Below are 21,272 nucleotides of genomic sequence, written 5' to 3' on the forward strand. Positions count from 1 at the left end.
GGATAACAGTTGGGTACAAATGGGCATTCTAAAGCGCATTCTAATGGGCATTCTGAAAGGCAATCTAAAGGGCATTCTAATGGGCATTCTGTGAACTTGATGATGGTGAACTTGGCAATGAGTTGTCGTACCCACAATTCACCTGACTGTTTACAACTGATGGACGTCAGTTGTGAAATTTTACTGTTGAGTCTCTGTGATGCCGGATATAACAGATTTTAACGGATTTTCATTATTTTTGCGTTGCCCATCTTTGATCATTTTGACTGATTTTTGTTTTTGTGTTTTCTGTGCAATTACAGAAGCACAGAACTTAAAATAAGCTACATGTTTTCATGTGTTGAAGGGCCTTATGTATGGTCGGTAGATCCCTGGGTATGGTCGGTAGATCCCTGGGTATGGTCGGTAGATCCCTGGGTATGGTCGGTAGATCCCTGGGTATGGTCGCTAGATCCCTGGGTATGGTCGCTAGATCCCTGGGTATGGTCGCTAGATCCCTGGGTATGGTCGCTAGATCCCTGGGTATGGTCGCTAGATCCCTGGGTTAGGGTATCTGATGTACGTAAATCCTCCACAGTGGTACGTCAGGCATGCTCTGATTGTACATGACTTGTATGTAAAGCTCCAGAGTAATACATGATTTGTACTTCTGATAAATATATGTACTGTATGCTCCGAAAACAGGTGGACTGCATTTGTTTACTACACCTAAGGGTCAGCTCAGACCTTGCCAGTCCCAGTGTGTTAACCTGTATAAGCAGGACCCAGATATAAAACAAACATTGGGCTCAGTCTGTGTTCCTTGTTGAAATAAAGGTTTAATAACAATAAAAATAATAAAAAATGACTACAATGGACGTTATTCTGCTCCCTCTCCTTCACTCACTGACCCTCCTCCATCCCACCTCCTCCTAATTCACCTCACTCATCTTGTCCACCTTCTTCCTCCACTCTACCTCCTTCTCTAGTTCCCCATCACTCTCCTTATACACACCCATATCCTTATCCACTACCTTATTTCATTCCACCTCCATCTCCTAATCTACCTCCTTATTCCACAGAGACATGATATAGATGTCTTTCACAGAACATGTTAATCAAATCAGGCACAGATCTGAAAATGAAAGCCTTCAAAATGTGATTAATGATTAATGCATGTCTTTCTCTCTCTCCTCCTTCTCCTGCTCACTACACTCTCAGCACCCCACCCCCCCACAGATCTCCTCGCAGGCTTTCAAAATGCAATATGGCCTCATGTTTAGACAGGAGGACCATTAACCACAAGGTGCTTAACCCAAATGGCTTATGTAAGTCATTTTGAATGAGATATATTTCCAATATGGGCCTTATATCACCAGAGCCAACTTATCTACCCCAGCTTTCAGTTCAATCACTTTACCCCCTCTGTACGCAATCAATAATGTGTGTACAAGTAGCTCTGGATAAGAAGATCAGCTAAATTACTACAATGTCAAATATAAATTCAAAATGTCACTCTCTCAAACACAAATACAAAATTTGTGATACCAATTTGCATTTCACAGTCAGCATCACCTAAACCACTTGACAGAAACTTTGGCTGATAAAAATAAAATCCTATCTCTATCCAGCAATCCAGTGACCCCTCTTGCAACAATTCGAACAAACAAGGGAACTCTTCAGGCTGATGGATGCCCTCCACAGTAATTCACAATATAAATGACAGCATAGCTATGGCACAAACCAGGTATCCTCAAATGGGAAACCTGGGGATGTCCATGGTAAAGAAAAAGAAATGGTAAATAAGTTTGGGAACTGATGCACTGGTGCTCACTAGATTAGTATAGCAGACAACACTCTGCAAATTGTGTCCAACCTGGTCTAAAAACAATGAAAAAAAGAACACCAGAGTGTAACACTGTGGAGTGTCTAGAATCACAAGCTCGTCCTTGTACAGTAAAGCGAATTAAAGCAGAAGCTCACCTTTATTTTGTTTTGACTTGGTGATGATTTTATTGTTAGTATAGTGTTGTAATTGCTCATAAGTAACTACACAATGTTTAAACTAGTTCTTAGATTGTTCAATTAGATGCACTCAGTAATGTACTAGACTAGAGTGTTTAACCTCCAACTAGTTTAGCAAAAAGGGTTCAGGATGTCATAGTGGATCACATACATCTGGGCAGGCAGTAACCGACATCTGAAATTAGTGTTTTATTTAAACTGACCCAAGTTGATCTAGCTGATCTAGTTGATCAGCTTGCAACCACATTGATTGACGATTAAAAAAAAGTCAAAGACAAAGTTATGACAATTGTTACAGAATTGGATTCAGCTTTTGTAAAATTATGTAACAAGAATGGTAACAATAATTTGTTGTTGCACTTTGGTAAATATATATTTCACATCACACGTTTATACTGTAACTGTACTGTGTTTGACCCCCTTTCACCTTCAGAACTGCCTTCATTCTACGTGGCATTGAGGTGCTGAAAGCATTCTTTAGAAATGTTGGCCCATATTGATAGGATAGCATCTTGCAGTTGATTGAGATTTGTGGGATGCACATCCAGGGCACGAAGCTCCCGTTCCACCACATCCCAAAAATGCTCTATTGGGTTGAGATCTGGTGACTGTGGGGTCCATTTCAGTACAGTGAACTCATTGTCATGTTCAAGAAACCAATTTGAAATTATTTGAGCTTTGTGACATGGTGCATTATCCTGCTGGAAGTAGCCATCAGAGGATGGGTACATGGTGGTCATAAAGGGATGGACATGGTCAGAAACAATGCTCAGGTAGGCCGTGGCATTTAAACGATGCCCAATTGACACTAAGGGGCCTAAAGTGTGCCAAGAAAACATCCCCCACACCATTACACCACCACCACCAGCCTGCGCAGTGGTAACAAGACATGATGGATCCATGTTCTCATTCTGTTTACGCCAAATTCTGACTCTACCATCTGAATGTCTCAACAGAAATCAAGACTCATCACACCAGGCAACATTCTTCCAGTCTTCAACTGTCCAATTTTGGTGAGCTCGTGCAAATTGTAGCCTCTTTTTTCCTGTTTGTAGTGGAGATGAGTGGTACCCGGTGGGGTCTTCTGCTGTTGTAGCCCATCTGCCTCAATGTTGTGTGTGTTGTGGCTTCACAAATGCTTTGCTGCATACCTCGGTTGTAACGAGTGGTCATTTCAGTCAAAGTTGCTCTTCTATCAGCTTGAATCAGTCGGCTCATTCTCCTCTGACCTCTAGCATCAACAAGGCATTTTCGCCCACAGGACTGCCGCATACTGGATGTTTTTCCCCTTTCACACCATTCTTTGTAAACCCTAGAAATGGTTGTGCGTGAAAATCCCAGTAACTGAGCAGATTGTGAAATACTCAGACCGGCCCGTCTGGCACCAACAACCATGTCACGCTCAAAAACGCTTCTTTCCCATTCTGACATTCAGTTTGGAGTTCAGGAGATTGTCTTGACCAGGACCACACCCCTAAATGCATTGAAGCAACTGCCATGTGATTGGTTGATTAGATAATTGCATTAATGAGAAATTGAACAGGTGTTCCTAATAAACCTTTAGATGAGTGTATCTGTTACAGTGTAATTCTAAATGTAATTACAATGTAAATATGTACCCCTTCAAATGAAATTTACCAAATGCTGTCATAATCGGCTATAGCAACATCCCAGCTATCGGTTGTTATACATTACAGACCATTTTATTTGCTGAACTTCCTAGTTCATTAAGGTAATGCTTTTTTTTTTTTACAACAACACAATAATATAATTGTTATAATGTTGAAAAGAACATTAGATTGAGGAGTGTCTGCTTTGAGAAGGCTCAGGAAGGTTCTCATTTACACAGAGTTACATACATTGGACTAGAGTTTTGATGACACACAATCAAACATCCTGTAGCCAGAACAGCTACAGTATGATGAGAGATGCAGCTGCGCTAAATTGCTACCTGTTCTCCTCCTTCCCCCTCACTTCATCCCATTCGCCTCCGCCTCTCCTCCTTCTCCAGGGCTAGCCTCTATGAAGCGGTAGCTGTGAGGGATCTGGCAGGGTCTAATTCTCCTTTCCACAGGATATGGGCTTATGTTATTAATAAACTAGGACCTGTCAGAAACTCACTCTTTGTTTTATCGCAACTGAAAGTGTATTGACATGAACAAGTGAGTGTGACTGACCGAGATGCAGTGCCACATGTTACAGTGCAGGAAGGGACATTGTCATTCTTTAATGACCATGATAGATGCTGCGGGATGCCCACATCCTTGAAGAGACGGGCTTTGTTTTCCAGGTAGGAGCCCATTGCCACTTTTCTAACTGTATAGTCGCAGTGTTTCCCAATCCTGGTCCTCGGGACCCAAAGGGGTGCATGTTTTTGTTTTTGCCCTGGCGCTCATGCACCTGATTCATATATTGCCCCACCACTTACACACTTGATTGACATAATCAACCTATCATCAGGTCTTTAATCTGAATCAGGTGTGTGAGTGCTAGGGCAAAAACAAAAAACACGCACCCCTTTGGGTCCCAAGGACGAGTATTGGGAACAGCTGGTATACTGAAACCCCACACACCCATCCCCGCAATCACACCAGAGCTGGTCTACGCTTCGATCTCTGTGAATATCATGGCTCAGTGTATTTATTTATTCTCCCCTCTCTCTCTCTCCGTTTTTCCCTTTCACATCCCTATGTCATGACCTCCTGTCTGTCTCTCTGTCTGTCGCTCCCTTGAGGTCAAGAGTACTCTACAGGAGAATGGCTGACTGGGCCTCTGGGCCAGCAGTCAGGCTCTACCACTCTCTCACACCCCCACTCACGCGTCCACCTTACTGGGGAGACAGCAAAGTGACAGGCCGCCCCTCTCCCACAGCTACCGCTGGCTGGTGTGATGTCCATAAAAGTGTACAACACAGATCAATAGACAGTACAGAGGGTGGATCGATATATAGGGAAACCAGTGAGAGGGACAGGGAAACAGACTGTCAGAAAATCAGCTTAATCTTACTTTAATTTATGACAGATCAATACTAAGAATGTATTAAAATGTGGTTGCCCAAGGGTCGGGGGCAAATTGTCCAGAATAACCCAGGATGGGGGGAGGCATTGGCAGCATAGACATATTTTAGTGATTGTGCTCTAATGCCTACCTCTGGTATGTAAGGGACCTGCAGGTAAAATTAGGTGAAAAGGAGAAAATACATTCAAGTGAACTCATTTAGAAAGACGTAAAACGTGTCAAATGTATATATTTTTTTCGGTATTCTAGCAGTTCGGATTTTAAATTACATAATGACTTGAAGTTCAGATAGTCAGTTTTAATTTCAGGCTATTTTCATGCATTTTTATAACAGTCTGCTTTGTAAGTAGGTCCCCCATTTTAGCCAGTTGCGCTGTGGAGGCGTCGCTCCCATTCATTTCCAACGTAAGTGAAGCACGGCCAGACATTCTGCTGTGCGCTCCCGCAGTGGCAAGCAGTGAACTTTTTCAAGACATGTCACCATTATGCAAAACGCCAGTTCTTATTGCTCTGTGATAACCACGAGGGCTGCTGTTGGTGAGTTGCTGGAATGTCCTCCGTGTTGTGAAAACAATGTTGGATCCCAAATCAAGTCCACAATTTCCAGTCAAATGAATGCCCCTTAATTAATTTAAGCAGTGTATTTAGGAGAATAATTGACCTATTTTATGGATGTACACTACATGAAATTATGCTGCGTGTGAAATGGTGGCAGATATCATTTGCGTCCCTGGTGGTTTCTATTAAAGCACATTCCCAACATCCCAGGCATCTCCAAACCATGTAAAGTATATCATGGGCCTTACACAGCTGGTCTGTTATATTTCTAGAGCTAATAACCAGGCCAGTTCAGACCGGATGTAATGCACTTTTGATTAAATAATCTCACAAAGAGTTTTGTAATCGTATAAAAGGTCACATGGGAGGTCGGGTTGTTATACACACTCTTTCATGCGTTGAATCCTGGTTTCCATCATGGTGCTGTTGGTTACCGCTGGCACAACGGGTTGTCTTTGGTCCTTAGCGGACACTGCATCAGACACTGTAAAGGACATTGGGATTACTGAGGACGCACACGATAACAGTGAAAATGTAAAGCTTAAACTAATATTATCTCAAATAATCACAGAATTCTTTGCAGAATTATTAAGAATGGTTCAAACGGACAAAGCAAATTGTCATACAGGAGCTCCTTGTATGAGTTGTCCCAGTGACTCACACATCACATCCCTGTCAGTTGCATTTCGGTGACTCTTTTCAGTAAGATTGACGGCAGGATTTATTAGAGCTGTTAATAAGTGGTTCTTTGGTTCAGCAGTGCAGGAGAAGTGCAGCGACCAGCAACTTCACACAGAAAAAAAATGCTTTTGTTGAGAACTGACATTTATTGCACGGTTCAATAATAATAATGTAATTAATAGATTATCACAGATGAGCACAACTTTGTAGAACCCAAATCTACTCAAACTGCCTTTGCTCAACACATGATCAAATCGTTTGGAGCTGCTGCTGCCATTCGCATATTATTCTGGGCCAATCACTCAATTGACAAGTGGAGCCTACTAGTCATGTTATACATAATCGCAAAAAAGTTCCACTGGAATAAAAAAATAACTGTTGTTGTTTTAATCAATATAATTTAGAGACACCCGTACGCACCTTGCATTTAGCTGATTGCAGCTCGAGCTTGCATTGTTATGATTTATTAAAAAGCTGATTTATGTAAAGAGAGAGGAAGTGCTTCAGAATCTTGAAAATCCTTCATTGATGTCCTTAATTACACACTTTGACACAAAAACATAGAGTAGAAAAAGAGAGAAAGCAAGAGAGACAGATAACATCTCTGTACACTTCCAAATGCAAAATGTAGTTTCTAATAGTTTTCAGAAAGTTGTTACTTCTTGACCGCATGCCTGCAGCTCTTTAACTGATCACTTCTCGTGTATGTTTGATTAAGCTTATAATACTTCACTATTTAAAGGAAACTTTTAACTCAATGTCACAGAGGCAACTACTTTGGAACTGGGTTGGAAGAAAGTTCATCAGTGCAAGTTTCCAGACTTATCTAGGCCAATATTCAACAAAAGCAGCTGCCTGAGAGTACAGCCTCGGCACAGGTGAGCTGACAGGCGGCTGCATCTAGGAGCTGCCAGGATCTGACATGAGGTTCATGGTTCACTGGGCCAGCTAAGTGTGTCTGTGTGTGTGAGCGTGCACAACCCTGAAACTGTGCATGTGCATAGGGGGGGGGTATCTGTGTGAGAGCGTGCGTGCGTGTGTGTGTGATACTGAGTAGGTCCTTACTGTATTTGTAAGAGCAGATCAAAAACAAAAGCGATAGTTATTGGCACCCTTGTACTTAATTCAAATGCATTCTCTTCTAGAAAATCTGAAATCTGAATAATTTACTAAATATTATCTTGAAACACAAATCCAAATATTATTGTCTCCTTGTAGAAGAAGTTTAAATAATTTGATTTCAAGAAGGTGATTCTTCCTTACTTCGGAATTAAACTCACCTGAGGTGATTTGGAGTTACCTGAAAATCACATATTCAACCTGACTGAACGTATAGAAAAGGACTCATTCGAGAGAACAGTCTAAGGTCAGACACTAGAGCACAGCCACACAATCTCAAGCCTACAAATCCATGTTTGAGTGACCTAGGTGTTCGTGTTTCACTAAACCTTTAGAAAGAAAATCTAAAGCTTGTGTGCATCATACAGCAATACCACAAAGACTGGCTTGTTTTTAATCGGCTACTGAGTCTGAGGAATTCATTAGTTTGTAGCAACTTCTGAAATATGTTTCAGAAAAAGTTTCATGACTTTGTCTTTTCCAGATCCTTTTACTCTGATCAACTACCACATTTCACAAGACCTATTTTATTTAACACATTGTAAGGAACTCAGAAAAAGTAGATATGATAGATTAAAATAACTATTGCCATGATATTTTTTTTAAGTAATGAGAGGAATGAGAAAGAATAAAGAGAAATGTGTGAAGTGTGACTGATGAGATTTCTAGCAAGTTTAACAGTTTGAAAAGTTTTGTTTGAAATAAAAGCAGCGGTTATTGGGGTTGCTAATAGTGTTCAATAGCCTGGGTATCAGATTCGGAAGCCCAGGGGACGGAGATTATACCCTATAATGTTTCATGAAACCTTCCACGAGAGCGTGCGGCTAACAGTGGACTGTGTAAAGGAGCCAGACTGCTAACAAATGGGAGCCATGATTGGAAGCACATTTCATCACACATCGCACATTTCATCAGGACGTTTATGCTTCATGTTCAATAAGTTTTAAGGGAATTCTCTTTGGTATGTTATCAGATTTTTATTGGATTATTATTTATATTTTACACAGATCATTCCCGCAATCTACAAAGTAGAACTTTGTTTAACAAAGCACCTTAAGAGTACTGAGTGCACTTAAGGTTTGGTAAATAAACTGCTAGCTAATATGGATGGTATTTCAGGTGGTCTGAGCCTTTGAGTACTATACTGGGGTAGTTTTGAATTCTGTATAGATGCCAGACATACCTTGGTTTTATGTATTTAGGGTTATACGATACAAACATTTCTTTAAGATTTAGTCCTGATTTAGGTTGGATAGTTTTTTTTGTTCTTTAAAATATGATTTCAGGAGAATGCTTTATGAGGAATCTTTTATTTTGCATTGGAAAATATATATTCATAAATTATTCTACTGTATGTCGATGTGGATATCATTTGTATAGTAGTAAGGTCATTATTCGTGGAAGAACAAAAATAACTATTCTCTTAGAGTAACTTGAGGTGGAAGCAGAGCTATCATACATATGTTGACAAATAGTAACCCCTGTGGATTATATTTCTTTAAAGATCTCAGGATTATTTAAATGTATAATTCCTTTACCGCTTGCAGCCAAGCCTGTTGTTCCATTAAGTCCAGCTTGGGGTTACAACATCAATCTCTCATACTGGAAGATTTGTCTGGACTCCATGAAAGATACAGGAAGTTTCTCCCACAAACATAAAGAGCTATTTTTACTATATGATGTCACATTGTCTTGCAGGCAGGATAATCGAGCTCTGGGGTATATAAATATAAAATATAAATATAAAACTCCATGGAACAGCTGGAAATACTAGTTGTAGGGCTCAGTATAGAGATCAGACAGAGAACAACAAATCTATCTATAAAGACCCAAAATATGCACATACAGAGTAAATGTATGCATACATACCTTAGAGTATTGTACCACATCGAATGCACCATTATATTTATATTTAACGGAATGCACTGCTTTTTGTGGCAGGACATACAGTATTCAAGCAAGAACATGGGTCATTTTTTAAGAAATCAAATGTAGAACTTGTAAATTGGGGCAACCAGACGTGCTCCATTTAGTAAGTAAAAAAGGAAAACTTGACAGGGAATCCACTGAAACATTTTGGTGAGTATGATGGATGGTGAAAGAGGAAGATGTACACTTACACACAACATCAAAGTTTTGGTACAGAAGAACCTTAATAGGGTTAGAGAGCATACATAATGTAGAGAGAACTACTGAGATGCAGAAAACAATTCAAGCCCTCCACTCAGACATTGATATGAAGGTAATTACAGTACATCCCGTACTGCTAATGCAGTTTCTTTAAATAGTCTTAAAATAAATTACCTGATCAAAGCTCTAACATGACATGCTCTTATAAGACTACAGACCCTCCGGTACAGTCCATGGGAATATGTGTTTACACTTTGGAAACAAGTAAATATCTCTAACATTGGTAGGCAACAGCTACATCAAAACTTACTGCCAAGAACCAACCTGCGTGCTTACCACTCCACTATATAATTAAAACAAGTCTATTGATCTCTTGGTTGATATGTTTGTTTCTGATTGTGCTCACGCTTTTGTGCATGTGAGGAATGTGTGTAATTGTGTATAATGTGTCTAATTGTGTCTTCCAACTCACCGCTAAACTCGCCTTCCAAAACCTGCTCCATGTGCCTCATCATGGCTTCCATGTCACTGTCCTGAAGACAAACAGGGGTCAGAGGTTAGAGTTCACATTCAACTATTTAGGATAATTTATCATATCATGGTAATGAAATGGCGAAATGGTGATCACAAGACATGCTACAGTTTACTTGTATGTTCTAGAATATCCTGACAATGTTTCACTGGTAAAAAAAACAAACACACCTGCTTGACTTGCGGCCTGTGGATTAGCCTAGTGGTCTGGCATTTTCACACACCTAGCGTCTTCAAACTACAGCACACCTTTTACTTTTCAACCAATGCATCCTTGATTAGCAATTACCATGGATGCATTGAAATTGGCCAGTACCATCTAGGTTTGTAGGGGCTGCTAATTTAATGGTTTTCTTGCTTCGTTGCACTCTAGTGATTCCTTGTGTTGGCTTGTGACTGTGAGCTCAAACAAAGAAGGCCAGAGAATGCGTTCATTCCAGCACGTAAGGAAAACTAAAACAGCATTATCCAGACAGATATCTACACGGTCCCACCACACAACAAGAGGTTGAGCATGTCAAGAGTTCGAGGTCAGTGAACTGAACATGACAGCAACAATCACACAAACAACAACTGCAGTTTCTGCAGGCATTCCTCTGACTCTGTCAAATATTTCAGCTTGTTGTTCTCAACCCATCGCTGTAAAGGCAGCAATAAAGAATCGTACTGTTTCCATAAACCACACATCCCAGAATCCCCCACTCCATGAGCCCAGGTCAACACTGTACCACTAACTTTTTCCTCGTTCAGTAGTAGCTGTTAGATCTATGTATTTTTAACCGTTACACTAGTAGTTGTTCATGTAGATTTGTATACAGTTTTGTTATTTTGGCTGTTTACCAAAATATATTCAAGTTACAGTTAAATAATGAATATGGGCTTAAAGTGTAGTCTCTTCGCTTTAATTTGAGGGTACTCACATCCAAATTGGAGGAAGGTTTTGGGAATTACACACTTTTAATATGTAGCGCTCTCTTTTTCAAAAGTAAATGGACAAGTGACTCAAAAGCTGTTTCAAGAAGAGGTGTGGGCTATTCCATCATTATTTCTTCATAGATTAAGCAGGTAAAAGGTCTGGAGTTAATTCCAGGTGTGACATTTGGAAGCTGTTGCTGTGAACCCACAACATGCGGTCAAAGGAGCTCCCATCCTTCGGCTACAAAAATAAAATCCATCAGAGAAATAGCAGGAACATTAGGAGTGGCCAAATCAACAGTTTGGTACATTCTGAGAAAAAAAATAATGCACTGGTGAGCTCTGCAACACAAAAAGGCCTGGATGTCTATGGAAGACAACAATGGTGGATGATCATAGGATACATACTATGGTAAAAAAATATATATATTCATAACATCTAGCAAAGTGAAGAACACTCTCCAGGAGGTAGGCATATCATTATTCAAGTATACCATAAAGAGAAGACTTCACAAGAGAAAATTCACCACAAGGTGCAAACCATTCACACGCCTCCAGAATAGAAAGGTCAGATCAGACAAAAAAAAAACATGTAAAAAAGCCAGCCCAATTCTGGAACAGCATTCTTTGGACAGATTAAACTAAGATCAACCTGTACCAGAATGATGGGAAGAAAAAGTACGGAGAAGGCTTGGAACGGCTCATGATCTGAAGCATACCACGTCATCTGTAAACACGGTGGAGGCAGTGTGATGGCTTGGGCATGCATGGCAGTCAATCAATTGATCTCAACCTGATCAAGCATGCATTTCACTTGCTGAAAAAAAAACTTAAGGCAGAAAGTCCACTGAACAAACAACAACTGAAGACAGCTGCAGTAAAGGCCTGGCAAAGCATCACAAAGGAGGAAACCCAATGTTTGGTGATGTCCATGCGCTCCAGACTTCAAGCAGTCATTGCCTGATAAAGATTCTCAACAAAGTATTAAAAATGAACATTTTATTTATGATTGTGTTAATTTGTCCAATTGCATTTGAGCCCCTGAAATAAGGGGACTGTGTATGAAAATGGTTGCAATTCCTAACTGTACTGTAGGTGAGAGAATGAATCAGGGTTAGAAGCTTTTTCGATGTTTATTCAGCAGTCATAGTACATTTCTCAAGATACAATCCCAGCTTTCACCAGACTCCCCCACCATCTAACAGTTAACTTTGGGGTAGCTGATGTTATAAAGCAACGTCCTAGGATGGTCTGTCCAGCACCTTTTCTGTCTCCATGGAAACGGAGGAACAGATATAAGTACGGAATGCCAATCCCCAAGAAACAGTAACAGTTATATCATGCTTATATATACAGCTCATAAAAAATGAACAGACCACTGCAACTTTTTCTTTCCGTTCCAAAAAAGTTGAAAAGGAAGGTTTTGAGTAAGGAACAGAAGGGTTAAAATGAAGGGACAACTGCAAATTGAAAGCTTCTGTTCCTTACTCAAAACTTTCCTTTTCAAGTTTTTTGGAAAGGAAAGACAAAGGTGCAGTGGTCTCTTAATTTTTTCCGGAGCTGTATAAACATTCTTTTATCCCTCTATGTAACAACTAAGAATAAACCCAGTTCCTACAGAATCTATGGGCCAGGGGACAGCAGCGCCAGGATGACCTTAGCGTGTGCTAGACCCTGGCTATCATGTATGTGGCAGTGGGTTCCCCCATTTCACTATGCTGCTGTTAACCAACTGGACAATTCAAAGGGACGGATGTGGCATCACAGTCTCCACGGAGCTAGAAGAGTTTGAGATGAATGAGCTTTTAGATGAAAGCTGAGGGAATGGCACCGTGCACTGCAACAGCACTAAAGAATTTGGCGGTGAATTTGTCTTCATGCAGGACAAACCTGAACAAACCTGGAGTGCATCATTAGTAATAAACTTTAAAAGCGCATGGCTCTAATGAGAGAACTACTCAAAGCCCTCCACTGGATTCTCTTTGGCTCTATCACGGCTGATAACTCCCATTTCTGTACATTTCTTTGGTTTTCATTGATTGCTGCGTCCTATTCTGCCCTTCTCCTTTTCTTCTGTCTTTTCTCCACAACAGTGACAAATAGTTTTAATCTAGCTTGGCCTTCCTACCCTAATAGTGCAGTGGGATGAGATTGTATTGTTGAATGTAGCCTTGAGATATCCCCTTGTGAGGGAGGGCTTAGGGGTGGGAAATGGGAGGGGAATTATGTATTTTTTTGGAATTGGTGGAGAGGGGAGAAAAATGCTAAATGGGAATCTTTGCATAAAAAAAGTAAAATAATTTAGAATTTGATGAATAAACAAGTATGAGTGTTTCCTTTGATTTGAGGACAAAAAAGGAGTCATGTTTTTCAGCAGCAAGAAACACGTTAAATTAGCTTTTTTCTTCCTGTAGGTTTGGCCTCATAGCAGGTGAGACCTGCAGCATAACCTTGAAAATATACAGTGGGGCAAAGAAGTATTTAGTCAGCCACCAATTGTGCAAGTTCTCCCACTTAAAAAGATGAGAGAGGCCTGTAAATTTCATCATAGGTACACTTCAACTATGAGAGACAAAATGAGAAAAGAAATTCCAGAAGATCACATTGTAGGACTTTTAATGAATTTATTGGTAAATTCCTCTGTAAAATAAGTATTTGGTCACCTACAAACAAGCAAGATTTCTGGCTCTCACAGACCCGTAACTTCTTATTTAAGAGGCTCCTCTGTCCTCCACTCGTTACCTGTATTAATGGCACCTGTTTGAACTTGTTATCAGTATAAAATACACCTGTCCACAACCTCAAACAGTCACAATCCAAACTCCACTATGGCCAAGACCAAAGAGCTGTCAAAGGACACCAGAAACAAAATTGTAGACGTGCACCAGGCTGGGAAGACTGAATCTGCAATAGGTAAGCAGCTTGGTGTGAAGAAATCAACTGTGGGAGCAATTATAAGAAAATGGAAGACAAGACCACTGATAATCTCCCTCGATCCAGGGCTCCATGCAAGATCTCACCCTGTGGGGTCAAAATGATCACAAGAACGGTGAACAAAAATCCCAGAACCACACGGAGGGACCTAGTGAATGACCTGCAGAGAGCTGGGACAAAAGTAACAAAGGCTACCATCAGTAACACACTACACCGCCAGGGACTCAAATCCTGCAGTGCCAGACGTGTCCCCCTGCTTAAGCCAGTACATGTCCAGGTCTGTCTGAGGTTTGCTAGAGAGCATTTGGATGGTCCAGAAGAGGATTGGGAGAATGTCATATGGTCAGATGAAACCAAAATATAACTTTTTGGTAAAAACTCAACTCGTCGTGTTCGGAGGAGAAAGAATGCTGAGTTGCATCCAAAGAACACCATACCTACTGTGAAGCATGGGGGTGGAAACATCATGCTTTGGGGCTGTTTTTCTGCAAAGGGACCAAGACGTCTGATCCGTGTAAAGGAAAGAATGAATGGGGCCATGTATCGTGAGATTTTGAGTGAAAACCTCCATCCATCAGCAAGGGCATTGAAGAACGTGGCTGGGTCTTTCAGCATGACAATGATCCCAAACACACCACCCGGGCAACGAAGGAGTGGCTTCGTAAGAAGCATTTCAAGGTCCTGGAGTGGCCTAGCCAGTCACCAGATCTCAACCCCATAGAAAATCTTTGGAGGGAGTTGAAAGTCCATGTTGCCCAGCGACAGCCCCAAAACATCACTATTCTAGAGGAGATCTGCATGGAGGAATGGGCCAAAATACCAGCAACAATGTATGAAAACCTTTTGAAGACTTACAGAAAACGTTTAAACCTCTGTCATTGCCAACAAAGCGTATATAACAAAGTATTGAGATTAACTTTTGTTATAAACCAAATACTTTTTTTCCACCATAATTTACCAACAAATTAATAAAAAATCCTACAATGTGATTTTCTGGATTTTGTCTCTCATAGTTGAAGTGTACCTATGATGAAAATTACAGGCCTCTCTCATCTTTTTAAGTGGGAGAACATGCACAATTGGTGGCTGACTAAATACTTTTTTGCCCCACTGTAAGTACCACAGCAGAGTAAACATAACAACTATAGTTGTTTTTACCACAGCCAGCGTTTAAAATACTGACACAATATCTGGGATTTGTTATTTAAGCTCTTCTCATACAAAAGAAGCGTGTAGTCTGGCCAGAGACGCCTCAAGCCTCAGAAGGTTTTGAATTATATTGCATTGTATTGTATTGGGCAGAATTGTTTCATAAGCCTGCTATTAGTAACGCCTAGATTGATGCGGCCAGCATGGGATCATTGCATATGTGTAATGCTGCAATACAGTGTGGATCCACAGCAGCACATCAACACACATTAACCGCAGAGGGAGGCGGTGGCCCAGGGCCAGATCTGATTGGATCCTTGTGTAAGTGGATTTAATTGATCCTATAAGCATATATGTACATATATTAAATGCTTCTGTTGTATTTATGACCAAGTCAAACAGTCGTAATAACATCTATGCTAATGTGTGTCATGACAATATGTATCAAGCTAATCCAATTTTGTGTGCATGTTTGTGGTTGTGTGTGTGCAAAAATGAAATTTCACATTGATATTTAAGTCATTTAAGAGATGCTCCAACCCAGAGTGATTTATAGAGTTAGTGCATAAATCTTCAAATAGCTAGTGGGACAACCTCACATCCTAGTAGAAGTAAGTACACATTACTAAATGAAGTAGCGATCAGTAGTCGCTGCTGGATTCAAACAAATCCATATAGACATTGCAAACATTAGTTAACCAAAGAGGTTGGGGGATACCTCTGGCTTCAGGCGACAGTGGAAAACGACTGTCTGTATTCACATTGTTCTTCATTGTGTTTCGTCAGTGACAAACAGTGGTTTGCTATTGTGCATCTCTGAGGAGGACAAATGCTCCCTCAAAACTTTGATTAAACCACTGTCTAAATGGGCAAATAAGAAAATTTGAAAAAATGTGAAACAATGCCACAATCTACCAAGGCCCATGAGCTAGGCGTCATAACGGTCACATTTACCCAGAGTCGCCAGCAGAGAATTATTCAGCAGTAATCCCATCTGAATCATCACCCAAATCCACCAGCAACGCTGCAGAATACAAAACAGGGCATTAGAATGGGCAGAGAGGATCCAGCAGCATAGAGCCGTGTTCCATGCTGCGCAACCCGCCACTCATATACCGACTATCATTTTGAATTGCTGCCCGATGTCTTTCAGATGTCGCGGGGGTTTCTTAAAGCTTCTCATGTTGATATCGAGTCGGACGCTTTTCTAACGTCTCCAAAGACAAATGGCTGTGGTGTGCGGCATCACACATAACAGTCGTAAAGGTGACGCTTCACAGACATAGCAATGATTGTCACGGTGATGGAATGACACTATGGTAATGGAGCCTAACAAGGCCCATCAGGACTAAGAGACGAGGAGGGGGTGCTTCAAACGACGTATAGCCTGCAGCTTATTTGCACTTTGCACAATATGTGACTACTTAAAATGTATGTATTATTCTAGGAAAGACTTCAGCCTCCTAAAGGCACAGATGTTCCCATGATAACGTTATGAATAAACACTAAATAAAGGATTCATAATCATGTAGTGTTTATTTAATAATTGATTATATTAACATGTACACCAGAGATCCCATCGAAAGCTATTTATCGTCATAGAAAGGCTGACACAGACACTAAGAAACGTCAGTTAAGCCATTCAAACTAGAAATGAATAAGATTGTCCTCAACATCTTCCGATTTCACCTATAAACAGGAGAGACGATGTCCTTAACTTTCAAGCCACGTTAACCCCTTGCACTAACATAGTGGTCATCCGATCACAAGAACCGATCACTGGATTTGTACTGTCAATACATGGTCAAAGAATATGTCTCTTATCTACTAACTGTGTCTGAGTCACAACCACATCCCCTGATCCTTCGCTGCCCGCAGATTATTCCATCCTGCCATGGAATGGGCACGTGACACAAGCGGAGTAAATCAACAGAATTCAAATTCGTACTTCTTCTGTTATCCAACAATTTGTACACGCACAGAGCCTCACAAATAAATATGAGGAGAATCTCTCCCATCATTACACCACAAAAAAGCATTTTGTGTGTACAAATACAATACACTTACATGGTAAATACAGATTACACAAAGACTCCCATGCACACAGTCGATTAAAGTATTTGATACACTGCTGATTTTGCAGGTTTTCCTACTTACAAAGCATGTAGAGGTCTGTAATTTACAAGATCTCACCTCGTGGGGCATCAATGATCATGAGGAAGCTGAGGGATCAGCCCAGAACTACACGGCAGGACCTGGTCAATGACCTGAAAAGAGCTGGGACCACAGTCTCAAAGTAAACCATTAGTAACACACTACGCCGTCATGAATTAAAATCCTGCAGCGCACGCAAGGTCCCCATGCTCAAGCCAGCGCATGTCCAGGCCCGTCTGAAGTTTGCCAATGACCATCTGGATGATCCAGAGGAGGAATGGGAGAAGGTCATGTGGTCTGATGAGACAAAAATAGAGCTTTTTGGTCTAAACTCCACTCGCCGTGTTTGGAGGAAGAAAAAGGATGAGTACAACCCCAAGAACACCATCTCAACCGTCAAGCTTGGAGGTGGAAACATCATTCTTTGGGGATGCTTTTCTGCAAAGGAGACAGGACGACTGCACCGTATTGAGGGGAGGATGGATGGGGCCATGTATCGCAAGATCTTGGCCAACAACCTCCTTCCCTCAGTAAGAGCACTGAAGATGGGTCGTGGCTGTGTCTTCCAGCATGACAATGACCCGAAACACACAGCCAGGGCAACTAAGGAGTGGCTCCGTAAGAAGCATCTCAAGGTCCTGGAGTGGCCTAGCCAGTCTCCAGACCTGAACCCAATAGAAAATCTTTGGAGGGAGCTGAAAGTCCGTATTGCCCAGCGATCTGGAGACGGTCTGTATGGAGGAGCGGGCCAAAATCCCTGCTGCAGTGTGTGCAAACCTGGTCAAGAACTACAGGAAACGTATGATCTCTGTAATTGCAAACATTCTGAACCAAATATTAAGTTCTGCTTTTCTGATGTATCAAATACTTATGTCATGCAATAAAATGCTAATTAATTACTTAAAATCATACAATGTGATTTTCTGGATTTTTGTTTTAGATTCCGCCACTCACAGTTGAAGAGTATCTATGATAGAAATTATAGACCTCTACGTGCTTTGTAAGTAGGAAAACCTGCAAAATCGGCAGTGTATCAAATACTTGTTCTTCCCACTGTATCAACATGTTTTAGTAGTGGTGAACGCCACATGATTCGGAAATGGGTCCGGACAAGTTTGAGATTATGCAGAGATGTTCGTTCAAACCTCTGCTGTCAACTACTGTAAACAAATATAATAGCCTCCAACATATTTGATAGCAGCCTTGCCAATTGCTTTAGAAAGCTATCTGCCTTCACGCATCAGCTGCGTACCTGTCCTTCATTGTTAACAATTACTAACAAACAGAATGGGGTCGGGTTCTTTTATACTCGGCCTAAACAGCAGCAAAGGAATAAACTAATGAGCTGGTGAAATGATTGTTGTTTGGTTTCCTCCAATTCATCGGTAAGAGATAAATCAGTTACAGAGTATATAAACTGAAGTAAATGTATTGAGGTAAGACTGGGTGAGTTGCAGGAGACGGGAGCAATAGATGACACGGTTAGGTTAGGCCACTGTATAATAATACCACAATTATGTTAATATATGATAGCAACTGAATTGGAAAATTCCCATTACAAAAAGCTTTCTCCACACAACAGTGTTCAGAATGAATGGTGGCTGTTCCCCAAAAAGCTCTGGTATTCTCTCCTGCTGTTACAGTTCTGGGCCTTCAACTACCTATGGCGCTGGCACTAAACTCAGTCACAATCACAATGCGTCTTTTAAGTGACCAGATCTGTCAATACATTTGGCCACAATCAGAATGTGTACATGATCAGGACAACAGATGCAGGTGTAAACAGGCCCTCGTCAAGCAGAAGGAACTAAAACACACACACAGACACACACCTTACCTGTGCATCGGTGTGACAAATCGTGTCCATTGTCAGGGTGTCCCTTTTCTCTTTCTCCTCCTCCTCTTCGTCAGTGCAGGACTCAAATCCATCCTGGTAATAGTACTCCTCTGCAGTCTGAGGATCCTCTGGGATCTCTACACACACACATACATATACACACACGCACACACACACACACACACACACACACACATACACGCATATATATACACACACACACATATATATACACACACACACACACACACACACATATATATACACACAGACACACACACACACATACATATATATATATACACACACACATTCATATATACACACGCACACACATATATGCACACACAGACACACACACGCACACACATATATATACACACACACATACATATATACACCCGCACACACATATATACACACACAGACACAGACACACACACACACACACATATATACACACACAGACACACACACACACACATATATACACACGCAAACATACACACACACATATATATACATACACACCAACACGCACATAGCCACACACACACACACACGCACAGATTAAATATATTAATGATGTATAAATAAATAAAAAAAACGTTTGGCCAACCGTTACCTAATAGTGTCTTAATGATTTCACAAACAGATAACTCTTTTTAAAGTGGTTTGTAATTGATTTAGTAATTCATATATATCTTGCTAATAAATAATTTATCAAGTGTAAAGACGTTATAGCAATACTTACATTTTACATTTGTGTCATTTACCAGATTGATTTACATGTATTATTGTTTGCAATTATTTAGTATCTACAATCAATCATGTCTTACAGTTTCAATCATGTATAGGGAGAGGGGAATCAATCAAAGAACCAATTGGAAGCTGGGGATTTCTATCTGGCAAGGATGATATGAGGGATAAATTCAAAACATAGTTCAAATATTGTTTATTTGAATCCCGAGGATTACAGCAGAATTACACCTTTTTAACATGATGATAATGTAATGTTTCCTTACCCTGAAAGACATCTATGGCCAAGAATAATTGTAATCCATGATTTTTATGTTTTCTTTAACCAGTCATTACCAACTTAACCAGCTAAATTTCATAAAAAATCTAAAGGAATGTGTAAGCATGTAAGTCTAAACAGTTGTGCTTATAGGTTTGCATACCCTGGCAGAAATAGTGAACTTTTGGCATTGATTTTGAAAATATGACTGACCATGCAAAAAATGTATTTATTTAAGGATAGTGATCATATGAAGCCATTCATTATCACATAGTTGTTTGGCTCCTTTTTAATTTATAATGATAACAGAAAATCACCCAAAAGGCCCTGATCATAAGTTTACTTATCCTTGAATGTTTGGCCTTGTAACAGACACACAATGTGAAAAACACACACAAGTGAAAATGGCAATTAAAGGTGAATTTCCCACACCTGCAGCTTTATAATCTGACGATGCTTGAAGAAAAATGAGCTGCATGGTCGAGTTGCCAGAAAGAAGCCTTTACTGCGCCAATGCCACAAAAAAGCCTGGTTACAATATGCCTGACAACACTGTAATTTGGAGTGACAAGATCTAAATAGAGCTTTATGGTCACAACCATAAACGCTATGTTTGGAGAGGTGTCAACAAGGTCTATACTGAACCGAATACCATCCCCACTGTGAATCCTGGTGGTGGCTCACTGATGTTTTAGGGGTGTGTGAGCTCTAAAGGCACGGGGAATCTTGTGGAAATTAATGTTAAGATGAATGCAGCTTGTTATCAGAAAATACTGGCAGACAATTTGCATTCTACTTCATGAAAGGTGCGCATGGGACGCTCTTGGACTTTCCAGCACGACAATGACCCTAAGCACAAGGACAAGTTGACCCTCCAATGGTTACAGCAGAACAATTTGAAGGTTCTGGAGTGGCCATCACAGTCTCCTGTCAGTCTCCCAAACCACTCTGGGGAGATCTCAAACGTGCGGTTCATGCAAGACGACCAAAGACTTTGCATGACCTGGAGGCATTTTGCCAAGAGGAATGGGCAGCAATACCACCTGCAAGAATTCAGGGCCTCATAGACAACTATTACAAAAGAATGCACACTGTCATTGATGCTAAAGGGGGCAATACACAGTATTAAGAACTACAGTAAGGTTATGCAGACTTTTGAACAGGGGTCAGTTAATTATTTTCTTTGTTGACATGTTTTGTTTCATGATTGTGCCATTCTGTTAT

At 40.6% G+C, this 21,272-nt stretch overlaps 1 protein-coding gene across 1 annotated transcript in view; it reads right to left on the reverse strand.

Annotated features, from left to right (window-relative positions):
* Nucleotides 1–21,272, reverse strand: part of nek11 (NIMA-related kinase 11) — an 84,038-nt gene that overhangs the window by 8,720 nt on the left and 54,046 nt on the right. The window contains exons 14-16 of the mRNA XM_010884640.3: nt 19,031–19,167; nt 9,983–10,043; nt 5,968–6,064 (exon numbers count right to left, since the gene is read on the reverse strand). Coding sequence (XP_010882942.2) covers nt 5,968–6,064; nt 9,983–10,043; nt 19,031–19,167 — 295 coding nt within the window. The remainder of the gene's footprint in view (nt 1–5,967; nt 6,065–9,982; nt 10,044–19,030; nt 19,168–21,272) is intronic.

Source organism: Esox lucius, chromosome 20, assembly GCF_011004845.1.
Source record: "Esox lucius isolate fEsoLuc1 chromosome 20, fEsoLuc1.pri, whole genome shotgun sequence".
Classification (NCBI taxonomy): Eukaryota; Metazoa; Chordata; class Actinopteri; order Esociformes; family Esocidae; genus Esox; species Esox lucius.